The sequence below is a fragment of the Dreissena polymorpha genome, chromosome 1 (assembly GCF_020536995.1).
Source record: "Dreissena polymorpha isolate Duluth1 chromosome 1, UMN_Dpol_1.0, whole genome shotgun sequence".
In the NCBI taxonomy this organism is placed as follows: domain Eukaryota; kingdom Metazoa; phylum Mollusca; class Bivalvia; order Myida; family Dreissenidae; genus Dreissena; species Dreissena polymorpha.
The window spans coordinates 58634352-58662084 of record NC_068355.1 but is presented as its reverse complement, the minus strand read 5'-3'; the positions used below and the strand labels follow the sequence as shown (position 1 = coordinate 58662084).

At 36.4% G+C, this 27733-nt stretch overlaps 2 protein-coding genes across 2 annotated transcripts in view; both read right to left on the bottom strand.

The window, feature by feature from the left end:
- The window catches only part of LOC127881882 (uncharacterized), a 32253-nt gene extending 14790 nt beyond the window's left edge, over positions 1–17463 (bottom strand). Inside the window, exons 1-13 of the mRNA XM_052430073.1 lie at positions 17359–17463; positions 16366–17073; positions 15630–15798; positions 15442–15503; positions 14973–15187; positions 10465–10625; positions 9858–9966; positions 9464–9509; positions 8099–8190; positions 7091–7294; positions 6344–6484; positions 2244–4106; positions 94–210 (exon numbers count right to left, since the gene is read on the bottom strand). Coding sequence (XP_052286033.1) covers positions 94–210; positions 2244–4106; positions 6344–6484; positions 7091–7294; positions 8099–8190; positions 9464–9509; positions 9858–9966; positions 10465–10625; positions 14973–15187; positions 15442–15503; positions 15630–15798; positions 16366–16717 — 3531 coding nt within the window. The 5' untranslated portion in view covers positions 16718–17073; positions 17359–17463. The remainder of the gene's footprint in view (positions 1–93; positions 211–2243; positions 4107–6343; positions 6485–7090; positions 7295–8098; positions 8191–9463; positions 9510–9857; positions 9967–10464; positions 10626–14972; positions 15188–15441; positions 15504–15629; positions 15799–16365; positions 17074–17358) is intronic.
- Positions 17464–26190: 8727 nt separating this feature from the next.
- On the bottom strand, positions 26191–27135 carry LOC127876601 (uncharacterized). The gene has a single exon (XM_052421965.1). The coding sequence runs from the start codon at positions 27133–27135 to the stop codon at positions 26191–26193; it is 945 nt and encodes a 314-aa protein (XP_052277925.1).
- Positions 27136–27733: the final 598 nt, after the last annotated feature.

Genomic DNA, 27733 nt, shown 5'->3' with positions numbered 1-27733 from the left:
TACCTTTGAAGCAGCATTGGGGCAAATCACTGAATTCTGGATCAAAGTTAAAAAGAACACAAAAATGTCAAATGTCAACTTATGAGCACTCACCACTTCACGTTTGCCTCTGCGTAAAACCAATGGCTCTGGGTCCTCAAACTGCCTGGCAAGGATGCGTAACTCTTCCACACTGTCGGCAACCATGTAAAACTCCTTAGGGTCAGGAACCTGCAAGCAAAAGTACATTTTGTTCTATGTTGTAAATGATGGAAATGTTAATCCCATAGAGCAACAGTCTAAGACAGTAATAACAAGACTATTGCCAAGCAATATATGTTCCCTACCGGCTCCACCATTGTCATAAATTGCCATAGCAACCAGAATTTTTTACGTCGGAACAAAATGACGTGCATAATGTCCTTATTGCCATATACCCATGTTTCAAGTTTCATGAAAAAATATTAAGAACTTTTAAAGTTATCGCAGGATCCAGAAAAGTGTGACAGACTCACAGACTCACGGACACACAGAGCGCAAACCATAAGTCCCCTTCGGTGAAACCGGTAGGAGACAATAAACTGAGGAAGATATTACAAATTTATTAACCTTTTTTGTACACTCATACCCTTAACAGTTTAAAAATATAATTATTGAAAAAAACCAGATCTTTAAAGTAATTTGGAGCATGCATGTACAGCAAAAGTTATAGTCATAGAATTTATAAAATAAAGAAACGTTTTTATCCCCACGCTTTTTGAAAAAAAGGTGGGGATATTGTGGTTATCTCCGCCGTCCGTCCGTCCGTCCGTCTGTCTGTCTGTCTGTCCGTCCTGGCCACTATCTCCTCCTACACTAAAAGCACTAGAACCTTGAAACTTACACACATGGTAGCTATGAGCATATGTGCGACCCTGCACTATTTGGAATTTTGATCTGACCCCTGGGTCAAAAGTTATAGCGGTTGGGGTGGGGCCGCGTCAGAAATTTTTTTAGGTTATTTTACATTTACTTCTTTATTTCTACACCGATTCACTTCAAATTGATACTGGACCTCTCTTATGACAATACGGTCAATCTCAACCATGCATGGCCCCATTCCCAACCCTGGGGCGCCCCGCCCACATAGGCCACACCCACCAAAAATTTCCATTTACTATAATTTTTTCATTTCTACACGGATTCACTTCAAATTGATACTGAACTTTTGTTATGACATTAGGGTCAATCTCAACTATGCATGGCCCCAATCCCAACCCTGGGGCGCCCGCCCACATAGGCCACACCCACCAAAAAATTCCATTTACTATAATTTTTTCATTTCTACACGGATTCACTTCAAATTGATACTGAACTTCTCTTATGACATTAGGGTCAATCTCAACTATGCATGGCCCCATAACCAACCCTGGGGCCCCGCCCACATAGACCACACCCACCCAAAATTGCCTTTACTATAATTTCTTCATTTCTACACCGATTCACTTCAAATTGATATTGAACTTCTCTTATGACAATACAGTCAATCTCAACTATGCATGGCCCCATTACCAACCCTGGGGCGCCCCGCCCACATAGACCACACCCACCCAAAATTGCCTTTTACTATAATTTCTTCATTTCTACACCGATTCACTTCAAATTGATACTGAACCTCTCTTATAACAATACGGTCAATCTCAACTATGCATGGCCCCATTACCAACCCTGGGGCCCCGCCCACATAGACCACACCCGCCCAAAATTGCATTTTACTATAATTTCTTCATTTCTACACCGATTCACTTCAAATTGATACTGAACTTCTCTTATGACAATACGGTCAATCTCAACTATGCATGGCACAATTACCAACCCTGGGGCGCCCTGCCCACATATGTCACACCCACCCAAAATTGCCTTTTACTATAACTTCTTCATTTCTACACCAATTCACTTCTAATTGATGATGAACTTCTCTTATGACAATACGGTCAATCTCAGCTATGCATGGCCCCATTACCAACCCTGGGGCACAACTAGGTCAAACATTCGGCGTGGGGATACGCGTCGGCCTCTGCCGCGCCATTTCTAGTTATATTTTATGTTTTACATATGGTAACAATTATGTTTGTTTCCATTAAATACTGAAAATAAAGTTCGGTACAGAACATGACGAGATGTTGTTTATTGAAATATACAATTACATGATTAACTAGATTTTCTGTTGTTACTGACATAGGGTAAGAAATCTAGTATAGATTATAATAATTATCTTAAATTACCATTTCATCTTCCTCACTTTCCTCGTCAATTTCTTCAGTCTCCTTCTTATTGGCAGGCTCTGGATCATGTAAAGCCTTAACACTAGATTCTTCAGACTTCATTCCAAGGTCAGTGTCTTCCTTAACTATTGTACTGACCTCAGCCTTCACAATATCCTTAGAATTGTCTGTCACTGTTTTCAGATCATTACCGGTATCTGCCATTTTCACATTATTACTGAGATCTTCACATTTGACTGATTCATCTTTTTCAAGGTTACCTGCTTCAGGTTTGATATTGTAAACATCATAGTGACTTTCTGATTTTACAACCAAGTTTTTTCCATACTTTTCCTCTGATGAAAATTCCTCCTTTGCACACACTTTATTGTCGTCAGCCTCACTGCCTAGAAATTGTATTTGTTTGTGCTTAACATTTTCACCATTTACCTTCACATTTGTTATCTCAGTACTGTTTTTCTCTTCACATTTCAAGTCTTCAACAAGTTTATCTTTAAAATCAGTTTTGGAGTTCTGATCATCTTTTCCTTCAAGGAAACCATTTGATAAATAACTTGTTGCTTTTAATTCTAATTCTGAGATAACAGTTAATGGTTTCATCAGCTCTATTTCATTAAGAGGCTTATTTTCTGTTTCCTTATCACCTTCAAATAAATTATCACTGAGGTGTAAATCTTTACCATCTATGGCACTGATAACATTTGAAAAGTTCAACTTTGAGGTTAACATAGAGGCAGTAACATTACAACATACCACTGAAGAATCTTCAAATACATCGTGATTATTCAAACTTTTAGTTTTGGTGTTTTTTGCCATATCAGAACTTGAAATTACACTTTCCAACCCACTATTTTCATGATTTCCGATAATGGAATTCGACCACTGATTATCCTCATTTAATGTGTTTGTTGTGGAGTTTATACTATCCACATCAAAATTACCAGTTGTTTTGGATTTGTCTTTAACCAAATTTCTAGTCAACTGATTATCATCACTGTCTAAACTTAATGCACCAGATTTCCCTGAGGTTTTATCATTATCATGTTTGTTTGACTCCAATTCTACATCTCTAGAATCTACGCTTAAGCAAGACGGTAGGCCATCTAACGTTCTTGAGTTTGAGAACAGGTTATTAATATCACAGAAATTGCTATCCTCCCCAGTTTCACATGAACTCTGTCTGCTAGTCCCAGCATTCTCCACCCATAAGCTACTTCCCTGCTCAGAGAGACTATTATCACCCACTATACTGGAATTGGATGTGGAATTCTCGTCGAACAGAAAACTTGTTAAATCGCGAGCAGCGTTATAAGGTGGAATGTTCTTCAGACCTGCTCGCATTCTGCTTCCGCGTCGAAGCCCAAAATCGGCATCAAAAATGAGCGGACTGGCATCGCGCGAGGTGTCATTACTCCTATCTAGCCGCGCACTGCGTCTAGGAATAAAGTCTGCAGGGGATATGCACGGACTCGATTCCCGAGATACGTCGCTTGACTGGTTCAGACATGAAGAAAGTCTGGCCTTGAGATCGTGACCAGTCTGACAAGGACTGGCCTCCCTTGAGCTCCCGTTACTGTCCGAGTCACTGTTATCGCAGTAAGGTATAGTGGCTTCACTTACAGAACTTTCATCCCCTTCAGATCTATCATCTGTATTTTCAATACCATTATTGTCTTTGTTGTGCAAGAGATCGTGTTTTTTTCCAACTCCGCTGGGTCCTGGTATCGGATCATCATAGATGCTTGAACCTGAGGGAATGTCATCTTCTTGGTCGCTGGAACTACTGCTGCTGCTGCTATCACTGTTGCCTTCTGTCAGCAACATGTCCTCTACCAGTTGCATCGGAACAAATACTTTAGGAGCCTAAACAATAACAACAACAGTTGTTGTGTATTTACGATAACCATTTGTGACACAACAAATTTATTCTAAGCATTTCAAATTAAAATCGTTTTTATCTTTTTTTTAGTTTTAAGTGCCTAAATAAGATCAAGTACAGCCGTTGCATATTTACCATAACCACTTTGGGACCTGATAAATATTTGAAACACCAAGACTTAATTGGATTGCATTGATTTAAATACACAACAAATGTTTGAATTATAAAAGCATGATTATTTTAGTGTTAAATTTGAGCTTACAGTTTACCTTAAATGTTCTGAAAATTGTAGTAACGTAAGTTTTTTAGGAGAGATATGACTCCATGGTACACTGTTTCATAGTTAGAAATGTATGTAAAATTTTTAACACAATAAGCATCCTAGTTATGTGAGATAAGCACAATGTTTTGAAGCAAGATCTTATCTTGCAGCAAAGCACATTTTAAAGAATATGGCTTCATGTGCACAACAACATCTCAACTCTTAAGTTTTGTTTACTTGCAATATGAAATTACCCAATTGATAGCTCGATAATTTCAAACAATAAACAGCTATGCCTTATACATGTACATAACTGTTATTACGAAATTCAATCGTTCTAAGAGTATAAATCAGTAAATCAGTATGTTTTATGCCAAGTTTCGAGAGTAATGATACGTATGTACATTTGGAACATTTAGAAATAGTGCAAACCACATGAATGTTATATACTTTTTGAGACAAGAATTTTTTTTTCTTTATCATGTACTATTGGACTTTGATTTTCTGGAAATTTCCTAATTCCAGTGTAAATTTCACTATGCCTAAAAATTATATGCCCAAATGAGTATAGGACATGGGATAAAACAAGAATATCAGTGAAACTGATGGATGCTCCCTGATGATGCGCTTTGTCAATCTATGTGTTAATAATCACCTTAAAAAAATCTATTATAAGCCTCGGTGACCTTGACCCCAGTGACCTCAAACCTCATCAAAAGGTAGAGGTCCACGCAAGGTACCTACATGCCAAATATGTAAGAGATCGGTAAAATATTGAAGGCACTATGAGAAACTGTAACAAAATTGTGACTGAAAAATCTATTTTTAGCCTCGGTGACCTTGACCCCAGTGACCTCAAACCTCATCAAAAGGTAGAGGTCCATGCAAGGTACCTACGTGCAGATATGTAAGAGATCGGTAAAATATTGAAGGCGCTATGAGAAATTGTAACAAAAGTGTGACAGAAGGAAGGAAGGAACTTCAAACTGGCAACTATTATGCCCCCTGAATATTTTCGTGGGGGGGGGGCATAAAAAAGATAAATAGCATAATACAGACTTTTTCTGTCAAAATAGATATAAATGATAGGGGTCATCTGCCAGTCATGATCAATGTACCTATGAAGTTTCATGATCCTAGGCTTAATTATTCTTGAGTTATCATCAGGAAACCATTTTACTGTTTCGAGTCACTGTGACCTTGCCCTTTGACCTAGTGACCTGACAATTACTAGGGAACATCTGCCAGTCATGATCAATGTACCTATGAAGTTTCATGATCCTAGGCATAAGCATTCTTGAGTTATCATCCGGAAACCATTTTACTATTTCGAGTCACTGTGACCTTGACCTTTGACCTTATGACCTGAAAATCAATAGGGGTCATCTGCCATTCATGATCAATGTACCAATGAAGTTTCATGATCCTAGGCCTAAGTCTTATTGAGTTATCATCTGGAAACCATTTTACTGTTTCAAATCACCGTGATCTTGACCTTTGACCTAGTGACCTGAAAATCAATACGGGTCATCTGCCAGTCATGATCAATGTTCCTGTGAATTTTCATGATCATAGGCGTAAGCATTCTTGAGTTATCATCTGGAAACCATTTTACTGTTTCCAGTCACTGTGACCTTGACCTTGAAAATCAATAGGAGTCATCTGCGAGTCATGATCAATGTACCTATGAAGTTTCATAATCCTAGGCGTAAGGGTTCTCGAGTTATCATCCGAAAACCATTTTACTACTTCAAGTCACTGTGACCTTGACCTTTGACCTAGTGACCTCAAAATCAATAGGGGTCACCTACAAGTCATGATCAATGTACCAATGAAGTTTCATGATCCTAGGCCTAAGCATTCTTGAGTTATTATCCGAAAACCATCTGGTGGACGGATGGACATGTGCAAAACAATATACCCCCTCTTCTACGAAGGGGTCATAATAATGCTATTTGCCTGTCTTAATCTACTGGGCCTAGTTCTCTGCGGTGAATCCAGCGGGGAAATCTTCACGGGTGAAGGGACAGGGCTGGATTTCTTTTTAATGGGTGACAATTTCTTCTTCTTCACTGGTGGAGGTTTGTACACAAATGGAAACTGAAATAATTATGTGAATAGTTCTGTGAAATGGTTTACAAATAAGTAGTTATTTAGATTATTCAATCTTCAATATCGTATTTGTTGTTTATTGTTCACTTCGCGGAACTGCCATATTAAAAGCAAATAAAGGTAAGTTACTATATGCTGCACACTCCAAAAGTATCAATTATTATATAACTTATTATCATAATACAGAAGACATAGATCTTGTATGAAATAGTTTTATGAAATGTGTATGGCATAAGCAGATAATTTTTATCCGCTATTTTGCCAAAAGACTTATAAGCATCCAAAACTGCAAATGCTCATAACAGAATTTAACAGAGCATGTGTTTTATAATGATTTTAACAATGTACATTGTCAAGCATACAACAAATACAATCAAAATGCACACAGCAGGAATAGAAATAAATTTGCTATAGTTACTCCATTTCCATCTGTCAAAACTTCTTGTACAGAGTACACAGGTGTCTTTTCAAAAGATCTAGGTGCCAACTATTAATTTTAGGGGTCATTGGCTAGTGGGCCCCTACTTATTTCCATCCCTGAACACATATACTGTTCATAAATCTCTAACAAAATTCACAAACCATCATGATTACCTTTCTTTTACTATCAAATGGGTCAGGCTTGATCTCAATCTTTGGGTACTTGATCGCGGCCTGGCGGTACACCCTGACGTCAGCCCCACAGAATTGTGGGAAGTGAATGTAACGCTGACCTGAGGCGTCTGTTCCCAGCACCAGCTCCCGCTGGTCCTCAAATGGCTGTAGCTCTATTAGGTCTCTCAAGGACTCCTGCATATGCTGTGTGATAAAAAATGTGTACTGGGTATATGATATTTTAATACTATTATAGGTGGGGTTTTATTCGTTTCTCCAACTTTTTAAAATAACTTCATTGCATAAAATCTACCATACAAATTATTTTTTAATTACATAATTAATTGCACATGTAATCCGGTTTTAACTCAAAATAAGAGTTATTTCATGATGTGGAATCATAAGTTTATGTCATATGTAAAGATATTATTAATTAAATGCACTAGAGTTGAGCAATTGGCAAGGTGTGAGAGATTTATTTTTTCGTACAGAATGACATCTCCACAAGACTACTGCTACATGAAACCCTTTCCCACTCAGAAGCAAAGTAAAAATGTCTATGTGCAAACAACATAAAACCAAAACAACCTGCGAGTAACTGTTTGTTGCTCATCAGTATCTAAGGGTTGGAAATTAAGCCTTTAAAACTTTGATTCAGTAAGGTATTTAATACATTTAACTTTCAATGGGACTAAAAATGCCTTAAAATATGTATCTAAATGGTAAACAGTTAGGGGAGTGTTACACAATCATCTCATGGCTATTTAAGAAGGCATCAACATATTAACCCTTTGCATGCTGGGAAATTGTCATCTGCAAAAATGTCATCTGCTGAATTTCTAAAATTAGCATTTTCTTTGATTTTTTTCAAAGAATACTATCAGAATAGCAAACAGTTTGGATCCTGATGAGACGCCACATTCTGTGGCATCTCATCCGGATTCAAACTGTTTGCAATGGCCTTCAAAATTCGGTTCCAGCACTGGAAGAGTTAAGAGTACATCTCACCAGACAATAATCACAGAGGGACTTGAGGATCCAGACTTTCCTATACAGGCTCAGCTCATGGTATTTCCTCTTTTCCAGGGGATTTTTAGCACCTTAAATATAAAACAACAACAACACTCTTTTTTCAATATACAACATGATAGAAGACCAAAAAAAAAATGCACTTGAAACAAATGAATCTGCAATTGCAACAAGAGTACTGGTAAAACAAGAAAAAAAAAGCACTCTGGTTTTTCTCATCAAAGAATCATAGTTAAAGTGCAATTGTAAATCTGAAAACCTTTTTTGTTAAGAATCACTTGTATATAATATCAATAAGTATAACTAGAGCTTTGGTACATACGTGACGAATACCCCCACATGCCGCATTGACACATAATATTTTGCATGTCGTCTTAACAAAAAACAGCGGACACCATGCTCAATTTTTAAAACGCACTAAAGGACCCCTTGACCTAGTTTTTGACCCAGAAAGGCCCATGTTCTAACTTGGCCTTAAAATCATCTCCATAAAACTTCTGACCAAGTTTGGTGAAGATCGGATGAAAACTACTTGAATTAGAGAGCGGACACCATGCTGAATGTTAAAAAACGAGCTAAGTGACCCCGTAACCTAGTTTTAGGCCTTGAATGGCCCATGTTCAAACTTGTCCTAGAGATCATTTAGATAAAACTTGTGACCAAGTTTGGTGAGGATTGGATGAAAACTACTTGAATTAGAGAGCGGACAACATGGTGAGGTTTAAAACGCACTAAGATACCCCGTGACCTAGTTTTTGACCCGGCATGACCCATATTCAAACTTGACCTAGACATCATCTAGCTACAACTTCTGACCAAGTTTGGTGAAGATTGGATGAAAACTACTTGAATTAGAGAGCGGACAACATTGTGATGTTTAAAACGCACTAAGTGACCCTGTGACCTAGTTTTTGACCCGGCAAGGCCCATGTTTGAACTTGGCCTAGACATCATGTAGATACAACTTCTGGCCAAGTTTGGTGAAGATCTGATGAAAACTACTTGAATTAGAGAGTGGACACTTAATACGGACCGACAGACAGACCGACCGACAGACAAGTTCACTCCTATATACCCCCCTAAACTTCGCATTTATGAAAAGTAAAATGTGCTTCAAAGGAAAAAGGAATCATATAGAAATGAGTTGTGTGCATTGATAGTTATTACATAGTTAAAACATAAGACATATGGTAAAATACGTATATGCATGTACATGTCTTTGTGAATTGATTGTATCATATATTATGACATGAATAACAACTTTGTAACAGGAAAAAAACACAATTTTTTGTTATAGAAACAAATTTAAAACGTGTCATGCGCACAATAAATTTGAGAGCTTACCCATAACATCAAAGAACTGTTCATCTATGCCAAGTTTCAGGCAGACCTGAAAAAAGCAACATAAAAAGCAAACCAAATCGGCTATCAAATAAACAAATTATTCATATTTCTTGTTATTGTGTAACTTTAATTAAGTTTATTTCAACAGGTTTGTTATGATTTCTGATGACTTCTGATTGATTTGAAATTTTGAAGATAATTTTACAAGAAGATAGTTGGAAAACAATACATGTTTCAAGAGCAAAGATGCATAGAATCATGAGGTTGCTGAAAACGTCCAGGCCTGAGGGAATGGGACAAATCTTGAAATACGGTTGGTGGTGAATAAATTCAATTCTAGGGAGGACACATAAGAGCAATAAAGCTGCTAGCAGAGTATTTTTTTAACCCTTACTTTTTCCTTCACGTAGCCTGCATCAGCATACATTTTAAACCACACCTGGAGCTTGTAGCGCAGTTTTGATTCCCACACTTTGTAAGGCATCACACTCTTTTTATCAAACCTGAAAAAGTCACATAACAAGATCAATATTTTCAAGGATATTTTAAATCCAAAAGGTTGGTATGTGTCAAGGCCAAACAGAAATCGACAGACTGCGAGTTGGCAGGTCATTTGAGTTTGCTGAGTGTTGAATCAAAGTATCAAAACTGTTAAGTCTTTCCCACTCAGAGGCAAAGTGAAAATTGCTATGTGCAAACAGCATAAAACCAGAACAGCCTGAGAGTAACTCAGTCTGTGTGGGGATGTTGATAGTGTTCAAAGACAGCATCCATGCAGGCATCAAAGCTTTGTAGGAAGAATTACTGACAAAAAATGTAATTTTGGGTTCACCTTAAACTGACAGACGAACTAACCCACATGCCCATTGCTATATGCCTCATACAATAGTAATACTGAAAATATAAAAATTGGCATAAAAAGAATAGAAATCCGGTATAAAATGAAAGCGTGAACAGAACAGAATGTTAGTAACCGGGATTATTCTCACTAGTAGACCTACTTGACTCTCTGGAATGGTGTACTGAGAAGGGAGGTCATGATACGTGCCAACGTCGTGCTTTCCCGGGGCATCACGAAGGAACGCTCAAGCTCAAAGTGCATCACCTCACCGATGTTGAGGGGCTCTTGAAGCAGCACCAGAAACAGGCCAATCTGGGGAATCTGAAATGAAGAAACAAGAAAGCTTGAAGCCTTGAGATGCTCACAGGATTCCTGAAGAAACTACACTATTCTGAGCAGGTATTGTTCATAGAAGAAACTACACTATTCTGAGCAGGTATTGTTCACAGAAGAAACTACACTATTCTGAGCAGGTATTGTTCACAGAAAAAACTACACTATTCTGAGCAGGTATTGTTCACAGAAGAAACTACACTATTCTGAGCAGGTATTGTTCACAGAAGAAACTTCACTATTCTGAGCAGGTATTGTTCACAGAAGAAACTACACTATTCTGAGCAGGTATTGTTCACAGAAGAAACTACACTATTCTGAGCAGGTATTGTTCACAGAAGAAACTACACTATTCTGAGCAGGTATTGTTCACAGAAGAAACCACACTATTCTGAGCAGGTATTGCTCACAGAAGAAACTACACTATTCTGAGCAAGTATTGTTCACAGAAGAAACTACACTATTCTGAGGAGGTATTGTTCACAGAAGAAACTACACTATTCTGAGCAGGTATTGTTCACAGAAGAAACTACACTATTCTGAGCAGGTATTACTCACAGAAGAAACTACACTATTCTGAGCAGGTATTGTTCACAGAAGAAACTACACTATTCTGAGGAGGTATTGTTCACAGAAGAAACTACACTATTCTGAGCAGGTATTGTTCATAGAAGAAACTACACTATTCTGAGCAGGTATTACTCACAGAAGAAACTACACTATTCTGAGCAGGTATTGTTCAGAGAAGAAACTACACTACTCTGAGCAGGTATTACTCACAGAAGAAACTACACTATTCTGAGCAGGTATTGTTCACAGAAGAAACTACACTATTCTGAGCAGGTATTGTTCATAGAAAAAACTACACTATTCTGAGCAGGTATTGTTCACAGAAGAAACTACACTACTCTGAGCAGGTATTGTTCACAGAAGAAACTACACTGCTCTGAGCAAGTATTGTTCACAGAAGAAACTACACTATTCTGAGCAGGTATTGTTCACAGAAGAAACTACACTATTCTGAGCAGGTATTGTTCCCAGAAGAAACTACACTACTCTGAGCAGGTATTCTTCACAGAAGAAACTACACTATTCTGAGCAGGTATTGTTCATAGAAGAAACTACACTATTCTGAGCAAGTATTGTTCACAGAAGAAACTACACTATTCTGAGGAGGTATTGTTCACAGAAGAAACTACACTATTCTGAGCAGGTATTGTTCACAGAAGAAACTACACTATTCTGAGCAGGTATTACTCACAGAAGAAACTACACTATTCTGAGCAGGTATTGTTCACAGAAGAAACTACACTATTCTGAGGAGGTATTGTTCACAGAAGAAACTACACTATTCTGAGCAGGTATTGTTCATAGAAGAAACTACACTATTCTGAGCAGGTATTGTTCACAGAAGAAACTACACTATTCTGAGCAGGTATTGTTCACAGAAGAAACTACACTGCTCTGAGCAAGTATTGTTCACAGAAGAAACTACACTATTCTGAGCAGGTATTGTTCACAGAAGAAACTACACTATTCTGAGCAGGTATTGTTCCCAGAAGAAACTACACTGCTCTGAGCAGGTATTCTTCACAGAAGAAACTACTCTATTCTGAGCAGGTATTGTTCATAGAAGAAACTACACTATTCTGAGCAAGTATTGTTCACAGAAGAAACTACACTATTCTGAGGAGGTATTGTTCACAGAAGAAACTACACTATTCTGAGCAGGTATTGTTCACAGAAGAAACTACACTATTCTGAGCAGGTATTACTCACAGAAGAAAGTACACTATTCTGAGCAGGTATTGTTCACAGAAGAAACTACACTTTTCTGGGGAGGTATTGTTCACAGAAGAAACTACACTATTCTGAGCAGGTATTGTTCATAGAAGAAACTACACTATTCTGAGCAGGTATTACTCACAGAAGAAACTACACTATTCTGAGCAGGTATTGTTCACAGAAGAAACTACACTATTCTGAGCAGGTATTGTTCACAGAAGAAACTACACTATTCTGAGCAGGTATTGTTCATAGAAAAAACTACACTATTCTGAGCAGGTATTGTTCACAGAAGAAACTACACTATTCTGAGCAGGTATTGTTCACAGAAGAAACTACACTGCTCTGAGCAAGTATTGTTCACAGAAGAAACTACACTATTCTGAGCAGGTATTGTTCACAGAAGAAACTACACTATTCTGAGCAGGTATTGTTCCCAGAAGAAACTACACTACTCTGAGCAGGTATTCTTCACAGAAGAAACTACACTATTCTGAGCAGGTATTGTTCACAGAAGAAACTACACTATTCTGAGCAGGTATTGTTCACAGAAAAAACTACACTATTCTGAGCAGGTATTGTTCACAGAAGAAACTACACTATTCTGAGCAGGTATTGTTCACAGAAGAAACTACACTGCTCTGAGCAAGTATTGTTCACAGAAGAAACTACACTATTCTGAGCAGGTATTGTTCACAGAAGAAACTACACTATTCTGAGCAGGTATTGTTCCCAGAAGAAACTACACTACTCTGAGCAGGTATTGTTCACAGAAGAAACTACACTATTCTGAGCAGGTATTGTTCACAGAAGAAACTTCACTACTCTGAGCAGGTATTGTTCACAGAAGAAACTACACTATTCTGAGCAGGTATTGTTCACACAGTTTCACTATACTTAAGGCATAGAAACAGCCCCATCCTATAGCTGTAACGTACTTCTAAGCCCAGAATTGTTTCAAAATTTCAATTTTATGAGCAAGTTTCCTGATGACTATTTCCTGAAAAAAGTGACTTCTAGTACTCAACAGGTTTGACTATAGCCATAAATCATTAATTGACAACTGGCCCACGCCTTGACAGCCAAGTTTTTTTATCATTAATTAATAATTTGAAGCCAATAAAGGCCTTCATAAAAAAAAAGATAATATTATATAACCTTACTTGTAGATATTTCCTTCTATTTGAAATTTACATGTTTACCTATACAAAATTATTACTAAAATATTGCATGGAAACATGTACAGGGTAAATTTAACCTTGGATACATGTCATACAGGTTCTACAGTAATTAAAGAAGGTATTGGTCTTTATTTGAATAAGTTTACTAAATATACAATTCCCTAAAAAAGTATATAAACCAACACTTTACAGAAATAAACAAATGAACAAAAGGAAAATCAATCTTGAAAGCATTTAGGTTATGTACAATTTTATTGGACTTCTTAGAGAGTTCTTACAAAACAGAGGCTTGTAGTAACTGGAATGTTTTTTAAAGAAAACTTTTAATAAATTCTATAAAATATTTAAGGAAAGAAGTTAAACTCAGTGCCTTTACATATGTATCATATATATACCATATATGCAAAAATGCTTTGTTGTAAAGGCAAACTACTTGAAAAAAAGGTAAAAATAGTATTAAATTTTAAACTTATCTCCAAGCCCCTACTTACATATACCAAACACGATGCATGCAAAAATTGTCTCATGTTATGAAGGCTGATTTGTAAATCAACAAGAGCACTGCATAACGGGTACCACTCTTGGCTGCGAAAGCTAGTCAGAAATTATTTTTATTTTTTATTTTTGTATAGGTCACATTGACCTTGACCAAAAATGGGTATGGCATGTAGAACTCATGAAGGTGCAGCTACATATAAAGTTTCAAAGTTGTAGGTGGAAGCACTTTGATTTTAGAGCAAAATGTGAAGGTTTTAGCACGACGCGGACGGCAGATGATGACAATCTGGCTGTGACAATACCTGGAGTTTTCTCCAAAAACAGCCGAGCTAAAAATATACTTCAACAGTTTTAAGAGAATATTCAAAATGCAAAGTACCATAAACTCAAATACTGGCCCTTTGTTATGGAACACAAACTACGTAAATTACCAAAAATGTAATGTTAAAAAATCTTATTTCAAAGCATCACCAAAGTTTATATGGTTAAATGGCCATGAATATGTAAAATCTTAACAGCCTAAAATTACTCGAAATTAATTAAGAGAAATCCTTTTTATGTTTACAAAGTTTCTACAGAGTCTTTAAATGTTAATTCTGCAACAATATAAATGTAATGAAGATTAGGTAATAAATGTTGCTTCTGGAGCTTGTTGATAATGGACCACACACAATGGAGATAACATTGATTCGGACAAATGTTAAGACCAAGTTTCATTAAGAGAATTTAATGCAGCCTTAAGAGTGTTCACAAGTCAAACGCTGATAACACAAGATTCAAACTCCACCTAAAGGCGATTACAAAGGCTTACTATGGTCATGTTGAGCTTCTTCAATAAAGAAACTTTCACAGCACTATGCCAAAGAATTACCTCCCACATAGCTTTCATATGTTCCTTCTTTCCCCTAAACAGCACGGTCTCCTCCCACTCGTGTATTTCCTGTGCAAGGGCCTCGCGCTCAGCCCTCCGGTCAAGGATCATCTTACGACGGCGATCTTTCTTACGCTGAATCTGTTCCTCTCTAAGCTGGGTCATCAGCAAGGATGAATTGTGTGGAACCAGAGATTTTGGTCTCCGTCTCAGACCTTTTAAAAAATAAAAATTATTTGAAAAATTTCTCTTTTACTTGAAAACAGTTGTTTTCTGCCTTACAGGTTTTTTATCAGTGTTTGCACAAAACAGAATCTATTTATCATATTTATCTTGCCTGTAGGGATATAGGAAAAAAATGTTTCCATATTGTTTTTGTTTTTTTCGTTAGCAACACTTATCTTGAAAAGACATTGTGTGAATTTAAGTAAATAACAAAACAGCAAATCTATCAGTCATATACCCAAACCTCCATGATCTGTGTGTCTTTCACCTGATGTAGCAGCAATTGAAGTTTTCTCTCTGATTTCCCTTAAAGAAAAAAGAACCTTGTTCCATCTACAGAAACAATAAGAAAAAATACACAAGATACAGATAACTCAAAACCCATTCAAAATCAGTATACAATCATATAACTTTAAGTACAATATAATAAACCTTGAAAGAAGGGCCAGTTTCTGTTCAAGCATCATTTCCAACTTGACAGCACGTTTTGAAATGAGATGATCGGGTCCATTGAAATGGTAGCAATTCTCGAGCATCAACCGGAAGTCGGACACGAAATCTGTGATGGATGAGTACTGGTGTGTTTCAAATTTCTCTTTCACTAGAAAAACAGACAAAAAATAAAAGTCATAAATTTTGTTTTAAATTATTTTGTTTGTTCATCTTTTTCCTACTATTGGTGAATATCAAGTGTAAAAGGGTGATCTTATTGCGGCACAGCTTCTACTTTTAAGTACCCTGGGTTTTCTTAAAGTATCCTACAAAATACCTGGGGTTTAGAAAAAATGCTAAAAAGTACCCTTGGGTATGGCCAGGTGCCATGAAGCATACATAATTTTCCTATCTTAGGTGGATTGTTGCATACTTAAGAGAACCCAGGGTACTTTTAAGTTGTACCTGAGCCAACTAAGACCAAATGAGCAGCAGTATGGGGCTCAAGCCTCACATTTCTGAAAGAAACTTAACAATTTGTTTCTCATCTTTCTTCCTGATGATAACTGTCATGTTACCACTGCAAACATGATTATATATCCTCGCCATTAAAACAGTATTAATATAATATAAATAATAATTGTTAATAAATATACATCATTAATTACTGTCAAATATTGACAACATATGATTTCCCATCACATCAATATTTATTAACATAAAAACCAACACTCACTTAGTTTAAGCCACATTGGTTTGGCTATTTTCAGCTTATAAGTTTCAAAGAGGGTTGGGTCTGTGGTTTCCACCGATTCCATGAATGGCCAGTTTACATGCTTCATAGCATATGCCATTAGGTCTGTCAGAATTTTATAGCCAGCCTGCAATTCCTCGTTAAGTTCGATAACTGGATCAAAAGTACTTGTCAAACTTTCAGTTTCATCCTCAACATCGTTTGAGAATTCATTACTGTCCTGGTCTTCTGGGTCGTTTGTTGACAAATTGTCAACTTTGGGAAGTTGATTGACCCCATTATGGTGAAAATCTTTTTGAACTGCGCCTGCAATATCTGACTCTGAGGTATCCATAGTTGATACCTAGTTCAATTGTTTCACCTACACGGAAGGTGTTGACATTTGCGGGAATATTTATACATGTTTGTTTATATTCGCTATCATACTCATAGTGATTCTGGCAAATGGGGGTTTCCTATATTTCTGGAACAAAGTTGACCTCATTCTCTGATATAATAATAATATCGAACGAATAAAACTGCGAAATATTCAACTTTAGTGCTAAATGTAAATAAATATTCTTGGCAAATATATCATTAGATGCGAAGACTCTGTTATTGTCTATAAATTTTAGCCGGGTTTCATCTTTACGCTCTGCATCCACCTGTGAGTTACGAATTCTTTCCACTACAAGAGCCTGTTGGACCGAACTACAGTACACGCATAAATATATTATTACTACACAACATGTAACAACTATATAAATGAATTTCAGGATGCAAGTAGCACCTGCTGATCATAAGTTATTCATTTTAAGATAACTTATAGTTTACTACTTCGAATAATCGTTTCATTTCATTGAAAAAACATCAAATATTTAGAACTATTTTTCACTTATACAAACGCGCATGAATATATGCAAATCAAGTGATATTTGGCTGGACGATTATTTAATAATTTGTACATAAATTAAGAACATATTAGCACAAATTTACCACAAGCTTCTCAATGTATATTTTTACAACAATCCGGAGACAATTTGTATTATTTTTAACTTCATTTTACATCATTCGCAATGCTCCGCAAGACTTATCAGGTGACGTCACTTAATAATTTTTCACGAATATAATCTGTGCAAAATCCGTCCGTACACTATCATATTACAATCATCATCATCATCATCATCATCATCATCATCATCATCATCATCATCATCATCATCATCATCATCATCATCATCATTACCAACAAAAACATATATGATTTAAAGCAATATTATAGCAAAACTATTAAACAAATTTAGTTGCTTTGTCTAACTCATTTTACATCGACCAATCTGTTAGATCTAAGATCGTAAAAGTTTGTCTTTTTGTGGTATTGTTCTTGAGTCATTCGGTTGAAGGTGGGTAAAACGGTTGATTACAGATATAAAATATATAACTGATCTAACTTAAACAAAAACATGTTTTGTAAACTCAGTTTTTATTGCGAGGGTTACCGATTTTAAGATCGGGTAAAAGTACAACAAACTTATTTGCTATTGAGATACTTTACATGAGATAAATACTGGTATATTGTTCGATATAAATGTTTCTTTTGGCACCTAGTGTCCCCAGTTCAAACATCGTGTTACCTCTCCAAAAAGAGCCTTTTTAGAGCCATTTTTAAATAATAGCATGCAATATATACACTTAGTTTGCAGCTGCATTTTAACGATTGAAATGAAAAGAAATGTTCAGGTATATCATCCATATTTTTTCTTCATTCATTCATTCAAATAACGCATACAACAATCATGCATACATCGGTAATCATCCGAGCTTTTTTATCTGCCATTAATCTACTATATCGGCCTAGCCGCTACAAAAAGCATGTCAATGATGTCAGTATACTCAGTCACCATCATCATCAATTCCTTGACCGGTTTCGCCGTTGGGGAGAAATGAGGGACGACGATGCAGAAATTCTCCTCAAGTCAGGTATGTTGTGTGCTGCTGAGAGTAATTAATCCATGGGAAGGGATGTCCATTCTTTTACATTATCCATCTAGCTTTTCTTCTGAAGGATCTCGACGTCGACCTCCCTCTAGCGTGGCCTGGAGAACATTCTTGCACTAGGTAAAATTCAAATAAAAATCGGCTGAAATTGTCAGTTGGTGACGAAAGCAGTATCTCGTCATTTGAAAGCAAGCGGATGATTAACGTTTCCAAATAAATTAATTCAATTATGGTTGTACTTTTATATTGAATGTTTATCCATTATTATAAAATATACCGCTCACGACCAGATTTAGGGAAAAAACCACCGGTTGCTGGTATTCAGTGTCTATTATCGCAGTGCGAACCTCTCCTGAAAAAGTGCGAGTTTGAAACCAACGCGAGATTTAATGTTTTCAATCTATTTTAATTCTATTGTTGATAGATTTATGACGATAATTATAAGAACAAGACGTTAGATTGATCAAAGGGAATACATTCGAAACATTTTACTTTGATAAATTCAATCGGGATTTAAGCAAAACTCCTCCTCTCCCTCCTCCTCAGCATCGTCATCACCGTTATCATCACAACCATTATCATGATCATTATGAACATCATCATTATCATCAACAACAACAACAACAACAAACATCCATATCAGCATAAAAATTCTTTTTCTCCACAAACACCGTATTCAGAGCAATATCCATATCAAATAATGAACACCAAACAAGCTTATTGTAACATACTGAATTCTTTTAATTAGTATTTAAATAAAACGAAAAACTCCGTACATGAATTCGATGTCGACCTAGATCAAAGTTTATGGTCACACAGGGGCTTTAACGGGCAAATTTAAAGGTACTTGTTCGCAGATACTCGAACTGTTGAAAATTATATTTAGTTACACATCTATTACGTTTTGAATAGTCGTTATAAATTATAAAAGCAAGACAAACGTTTAATAGAAGCAATCACTGGGCCATGCAAGTCGCAAAACAGTAACATTATGTCAGTACAGTTCTCAACATAAAGTCGCAAACCATGAACGCTCTGTCAGTTGAGTTCTCAACATAAAGTCTCAAAACATTAACGCTATGTCAGTACAGTACTCAACATTCGGTCTCAAAACATTGACACTATGTACGTCAGTAGAGTACTCAACATAAAGTCGCAAAACACTGACACTATGTCAGTATAGTACTCAACATTCAGTCGCAAAACATTAACGCTATGTCAGTAGAGTACTCAACATTCATTCTCAAAACATTAACGCTATGTCAGTAGAGTACTCAACATAAAGTCGCAAAACATTAACGCTATATCAGTACAGTACTCAACATTCAGTCTGAAAACATTAACGCTATGTCAGTAGAGTACTCAACATAAAGTCACAAAACATTATCGCTGTGTCAGTAGAGTACTCAACATTAAGTCTCAAAACATTAACGCTATGTCAGTACAGTACTCAACATTCAGTCTCAAAACATTGACACTATGTTAGTAGAGTACTCAACATTCAGTATCAAAACATTAGCGCTATGTCAGTAGAATACTCAACATTCAGTCTCAAAACATTAACGCTATATGTCAGAACAGTACTCAACATTTAGTCTCAAAACATTAACGTTATGTCATTAAAGCAATCAACATAAAGTCGCAAAACATTAACGCTATGTCAGTAAAGTACTCAGAATTCAGTCTCAAAACATTGACGCTATGTCAGTAGAATACTCAACATTCAGTCTCAAAACATTAACGCTATGTCAGTAGAGTACTCAACATAAAGTCGCAACATATTAACGCTATGTCAGTAGAGTACTCAACATTCAGTCGCAAAACATTAACGCTATGTCAGTAGAGTACTCAACATTCAGTCTCAAAACATTAAAGCTATGTCAGTAGAGTACTCAACATAAAGCCGCAAAACATTAACGCTATGGCAGTTGAGAACTCAACATTCAGCCTCAAAATATTAATGCTATGTCAGTAGAGTACTCAACATTCAGTCTCAAAACATTAACGCTATATGTCAGTACAGTACTCAACATTCAGTCTCAAAACATTGACGCTATGTCAGTAGAGTACTCAACATAAAGTCGCAAAACATTAACGCTATGTCAGTAGAGTACTCAACATTCAGTCTCAAAATATTAACGCTATGTCAGTAGAGTACTCAACATAAAGTCGCAACACATTAACGCTATGTCAGTAGAGTACTCAACATTCAGTCGCAAAACATTAACGCTGTGTCAGTAGAGTACTCAACATTCAGTCTCAAAACATTAAAGCTATGTCAGTAGAGTACTCAACATAAAGCCGCAAAACATTAACGCTATGGCAGTTGAGAACTCAACATTCAGCCTCAAAATATTAATGCTATGTCAGTAGAGGACTCAACATTCAGTCTCAAAACATTAACGCTATATGTCAGTACAGTACTCAACATTCAGTCTCAAAACATTGACGCTATGTCAGTAGAGTACTCAACATAAAGTCGCAAAACATTAACGCTATGTCAGTAGATTACTCAACATTCAGTCTCAAAATATTAACGCTATGTCAGTAGAGTACTCAACATTCAGTCTCAAAACATTAACGCTATATGTCAGTACAGTACTCAACATTCAGTCTCAAAACATTGACGCTATGTTAGTAGAGTACTCAACATTCAGTCTCAAAACATAAACGCTATGTCAGTAGAGTACTCAACATAAAGTCGCAAAACATTAACACTATGTCAGTACAGTACTCAACATTCAGTCTCAAAACATTGTCACTATGTACGTCAGTGCAGTACTCAACATAAAGTCTCAAAACATTAACGCTATGTCAGTAGAGTACTCAACATAAAGTCGCAAAACATTAACGCTATGTCAGTAGAGTACTCAACATTAAGTCTCAAAACATTAACGCTATGTCAGTAGAGTACTCAACATTCAGTCTCAAAACATTAACGCTATGTCAGTAGAGTACTCAACATTCATTCTCAAAACATTAACACTATGTCAGTAGAGTACTCAACATTAAGTCTCAAAATATTAACGCTATGTCAGTAGAGTACTCAACATTCAGTCTCAAAACATTAACGCTATGTCAGTAGAGTACTCAACATTCAGTCTCAAAACATTAACGCTATGTCAGTAGAGTACTCAACATTCATTCTCAAAACATTAACACTATGTCAGTAGAGTACTCAACATTAAGTCTCAAAACATTAACGCTATGTCAGTAGAGACCTCAACATTCAGTCTCAAAACATTAACACTATGTCAGTATAGTACTCAACATTAAGTCTCAAAACATTAACGCTATGTCAGTAGAGTACTCAACATTCAGTCTCAAAACATTAACGCTATGTCAGTAGAGTACTCAACATTCAGTCTCAAAACATTAACGCTATGTCAGTAGAGTACTCAACATTCATTCTCAAAACATTAACACTATGTCAGTAGAGTACTCAACATTCAGTCTCAAAACATTAACGCTTTGTCAGTAGAGTACTCAACATTCATTCTCAAAACATTTACGCTTTGTCAGTAGAGTACTCAACATTCAGTCTCAAAACATTAACGCTATGTCAGTAGAGTACTCAACATTCAGTCTCAAAACATTAACGCTATGTCAGTAGAGTACTCAACATTCATTCTCAAAACATTAACACTATGTCAATAGAGTACTCAACATTCATTCTCAAAACATTAACACTATGTCAGTAGAGTACTCAACATTCAGTCTCAAAACATTAACGCTATGTCAGTAGAGTACTCAACATTCAGTCTCAAAACATTGACACTATGTCAGTAGAGTACTCAACATAAAGTCGCAAAACATTAACGCTATATGTCAGTAGAGTACTCAACATAAAGTCGCAAAACATTAACGCTGTGTCAGTAGAGTACTCAACATTCAGTTTCAAAACATTGACGCTATGTCAGTAGAGTACTCAACATAAAGTCGCAAAACATTAACGCTATGTCAGTAGAGTACTCAACATTCAGTCTCAAAACATTAACGCTATATCAGTAGAGTACTCAACATTCAGTCTCAAAACATTGACGCTATGTCAGTAGAGTACTCAACATAAATTCGCAAAACATTAACGCTTTATCAGTAGAGTACTCATCATAAAGTCGCAAAACATTAACGCTATGTCAGAAGAGTACTCAACATTCAGTTTCAAAACATTAATGCTATGTCAGTTGAGTAATCAACATAAAGTCGCAAAACGTCAACGCTATGTCAATACAGTACTCAACATTCAGTCTCAAAACATTAACGCTATGTCAGTAGAGTACTGAACATTCAGTCTCAAAACATTAACGCTATGTCAGTAAAGTACTCAACATTCAGTCTCAAAACATTCAACGCTTTGTCAGTAAAGTACACAACATAAAGTCGCAAAACATTAACGCTATGTCAGTAGAGTACTAAACATTCAGTCTCAAAACATTGACGCTATGTCAGTAGAGCTATCAACATAAATTCGCAAAACATTAACGCTTTATCAGTAGAGCACTCATCATAAAGTCGCAAAACATTAACGCTATGTCAGTAGAGTACTCAACATTCAGTCTCAAAACATTAATGCTATGTCAGTTGAGTACTCAACATAAAGTCGCAAAACGTCAACGCTTTGTCAATACAGTACTCAACATTCAGTCTCAAAACATTAACGCTATGTCAGTAAAGTACTCAACATTCAGTCTCAAAACATTCAACGCTATGTCAGTAAAGTACACAACATAAAGTCGCAAAACATTAACGCTATGTCAGTAGAGTACTCAACATTAAGTCGCAAAACGTCAACGCTTTGTCAATACAGTACTCAACATAAAGTCGCAAAACATAAACGCTATGTCATTAGAGCACTCAACATATTTACCGATTGATTGAGGAAATGCGTTTAAAACACTTGTTTATTTTACCGATTTCTAATCATCAGCCATAAGTGAACCAATATTATTAGATTTTACATTATGAGTACATTCTTTTTTATCTCTGACAATTATTTTTTAAAACGTCATTTTATAAAACTATGAACGATTGTCTTAACATTACATTTGTATTTATGTTAATACAATCGAAAATGAACTGGCACAAATATATCGGATATGTATTGAAGAAATCTAGTCATCAAATGAATGTTATCGTCATGTTTAAAGTCAATGGTTAAAATATTTTGCTTGCGTATTACTTGATAAATTAAAAAAAAAAAAATAACAAACTTATTAGCCTGTAGGAAATATGCTAGAAACGTGAGATACTTATCAGTTGTACCTATAGTCTGGTTAATTTTTAATGTTATCGTCAGCCGTTGGAAGAAAAAAAAATAGAGTTCATCGGAATATATAAATATTAAAGGAACCACTTATGCGCCGGTGCCTGAATTAGTGACCGGAAAGCTGTACAAAAAGCAAGCATGAAAAACAACGAGCTGCGTCTGCAATCATATACACAAGCTAAATGGAATGATATCAATCAACGTCTAATGAAGTTCTGTTTACAAAGCTTTTCTTAAAATAACACTGTGATGATCACAGGTGGTTAGCGTATGGCTATAATATAAATAAGTGAAAACATAATTTTGAATGATAAATAATCACATTATAACGAAAAATCAATTTTTCTGAAGAAAAAAATCACTATCAAATATATATAAAACAAGGTATCCAACTCAAAATCACCCGAAAACAGGGTGCATCGCTTTGAACAGCCATAACTTCATCTATTGTGCAGCGATTTTCATGAATCCGGTCTTATTCCAGAAATGAATTTCCCTTCTGGAAATTTACATACATCTTGTAATATTTCTACAAATGCCTGGTCAAATTTTAAGAAATAACACGAAACACAATGTGACCTATTTGAAAGCGATCATAAATATGAATTGCAAATGTAAAAGTACATTATTGTTCTAAGCGTGTCGGGCATCTGGCTTATCATATCTCTTGTTATTTCTAGTTACTCTTCTGAGAGGAAGTCAGTACATACTGATATTGAACGCATGCGATGTTCACTTACACCATGAACATTTTACAGAATAAAAATGTGTGTACACTAATATAAGTTTTAAGCTTACAGTTAACTACGAACACACCAAGACCACTTATCTTCTGATGTCTCCAAATTATATTACATGTCCCTTTCATTCATTTAATATATTACTATCATCTTAGCACGAACAAGAAACCTGGCTTATAGTATCTCTTGAACACCAAGATAACATGTTATTGCTTGTATTCACTGTACTCCTCATTTATTATTCAAACTTAATATTTAAGTCACTCCTAACGCAGACGTTTAATACACTTATGTTTTTTATGCGGCTACAATATTTCTGTTTATGATATTTTGGTTGTACCCTTCTACAAAATGTATAAATACCATAACGCCATGAACAATATGGTTATCCTTACAAAAGCCGTTAATTTGAGATGCTTAACAGTCTGTTATTTAGTTTTAGCTTATTTATTAAATGAAGCTCGACGGCATCGAAAGCCGGGGCTTGTAATGAGTCGAAGTCGGGTCCGTTTTCTGGATAGAAACGTAATTGGTATATTTGAGGGAAGATCGTGAGAACGCCTTTGAAGTGGGATCAAACCCCGGAACTCTCGGCCTCTAGACTTCACCATATCCACCATGTGATATTACCGTGTTGTCTCTTACTAAAAGTGCCAGGCAAAGAAAGTTACACACGCACCCCTAATGCTCAGGTAAAATTGGGGACGAGAAATCGTGTCTTTTGAAATATCCGTGCTTTTTTGCGAGAGGTCTTTGCATGTTTTTGGTTTTAATTCTAAAAAAAAAGTATTATGTATACACTTGTTGTCGTTTTTAGTCGTATATTTAATGACATTGCTGAAATATGGCCCGTATTTAATATCTTAATTGAAAAGCATTTAATTTAGTTTTAATTATGCTTTATGTTGGGCGTCTCCTTCATCCGTTCACTAATCTTTGGTATGTGTGAAGTGTACCTGCGATCGAGGACTTTTACATATTTACAGAATTACTGATCGCCTAACTTAACCACAGTATCTAGTAATTCTTGTCATGCGCGTTTATAAACATATGCCAATCAAAAGCGTCATATCCACCACATAAGCCATGTGTTGTTTTATTGCTATGACGAATGTTCCCCTCTTTATGCTGAGAATTTTATTGCAACACTTGGTTACAATTGCTTTAAAAAAAGGGAGTTGCGGTAAATATTATACATTCGCAATGGCTTAAATATACCAGTACTTCGTGAAAACGTAGGACATTGAATTTTTATCGACTGGAGCTAATCAGATTTGTCTGCGGTTTCCTTGACAATATCTTATATCTGTGTTAAGCACATATTACAAAATATATGAATTTTCACCAATAAAAACTTGAAACTATCCAACTAAAACGTTGCAATATGAAGTTCTTGGTGTTAATGAAGTGAATAATCTTTGTTACTTTATATGTTTGCTACACTAAATGCGTATTTATTAACAAATACTGGTATTGCCATCAGGTTATTGACCTGAAACGTCCTATTACAAAATCCTAATTTTAGCTGATATTTTCGAAAATGCTTACCGGTAACATTAAGCTACCAAGCAATACTATACATGGTGATTAGTGATTTCGACAAAACATGCTGTAACATTAAGAAAAACAAAGTACATTGTCGAAAGCATTTACTCCAACATACTTTACATTGGAGAAATAAAACCATGACACACATTTCCACTTTTTTTCTGTTTGCTTAATACATGGGACCTTAATTGCAATCGTTCAAGGTTAGTCCTCTGAATAACGTTTGTATAACAATGAAAACAAACGGTCAAAACAATCAAAAGATTAAAATTCCTCCTATGCACTTGCAGCAAAGGCCTTGCTAGCCACTCTGGAGACCTGGTCATAACTCACTGGTCTTTCGACGGCGGTGTAGACTTCGGAATCTGGAGGCGAAACCGGCGTACTCCCACTTTTACCGGGAACTATCTTCGCAAATATCTTCTTAGCTTCAGGAAGAGACTTCGTTTTAGCGATTTCAAGCGCCGCCTTCGACGGTCCTTCTAACGGTTTGTTGTTTTTTAGTAAGGTGGTTGCTTTTGCCCCGGAATTGTGAAGTCTGTCATAAACTGACTTTGTAATTGCGTCCCTATCAGGCTTTGCACCTTTTGCTTTAACTGCTGAAACTTCCTTGTCTACTTCTTCGCTGATTTTCTTCATAGCCAATTCTTCTTTAGCTCCACCGATTATGGCATCAATTAGTGCTTGTGGAGTTGATAATGGTACGTACTGACCCCCGGCGATGTAAGCTAATGCTTGGAAAAAGTCTTTGTAAGGTAGAATGGAAGGTTCGCAGCCGACCGAGTACAGTGTTATGCCAGTCCTTGCCATTCTGTACGCCATTTTGACTGGATCAATGCCAAGAGGATCACCGTTTGGCCACCTGTCACCTGACGACACCAGACCATGTGGCGGCGCGTCTGCTATCAGGACAGCAATCTTGACAGCAGAGTCGTACCATGACAATGAACTCCCCGCGTACAGTGCAACAGCAACAGCCTCGGGTAAATCGCCACCACCTATTGCTTCTGATTTATCTAACCACGATTGCATTGTATCGACCGACGACGTAAAGTCTTGTTTTCTGTACACGTATGTATATTCTTCCGGTTTGTGGTCCCTATACTCAACGAGTGCAAACCTGATATGACTTTCGGAAATTTCCGTGATTTCTTGCACAACTCGTTTGATGTTGTTCCTTGCTGTTTCGATATACGACCCCATGCTTCCAGTTGTGTCCATTATAAACGCTATGTCAAGGTGTGAAGTCATTGAGTTAGTAGCTTCACCATGACTTCGTATTCCACAGATCACCGTCGTAAGAACAAAGAAAACGTTTAAGACAAACATTGTTCTCCGTGCTTTTGAAATAACAAATAAGTAAACTCTAAAGCATTGCTATTTATACAGGCATATTGTGGACGTTGCTGGTCTTTAAACAGGATGCTCACGTACCAATGGTTGTTAAGCAGGCTTTTACATCCGTAATGGAGCAGTTGTATCAAAGCAGTATCTGTCAATTGCTAACATTCCATACCAAATAAAACGAGTAACCTAGATATACTAACATCAATGAGCACTAAAACGAATGTTTGTAACATTAAAACAACATCACACAGCAAGATTCGTGTTGATTGGTGTTGTTTTTTTCTCCTCGTGTCATTCTGTACCTAAGTCTTGAAATTCCACTGTGTAGATTGGCCAAGCACAAACGTAAAGCCGAACAACAACAACCTGTGAAAGGGCAATTAAGCCTATGTAAATAAATGAGTAACAGCTCCTAAATGAGATATTCGGTTATATACCAAACACAATGTGAATAGATACACGTAAATTAAAT

Excerpts from the sequence above, each read along its gene's own strand:
- LOC127876601 (XM_052421965.1), bottom strand. The coding sequence starts at position 27,135 with ATGGACACAACTGGAAGCATGGGGTCGTATATCGAAACAGCAAGGAAC.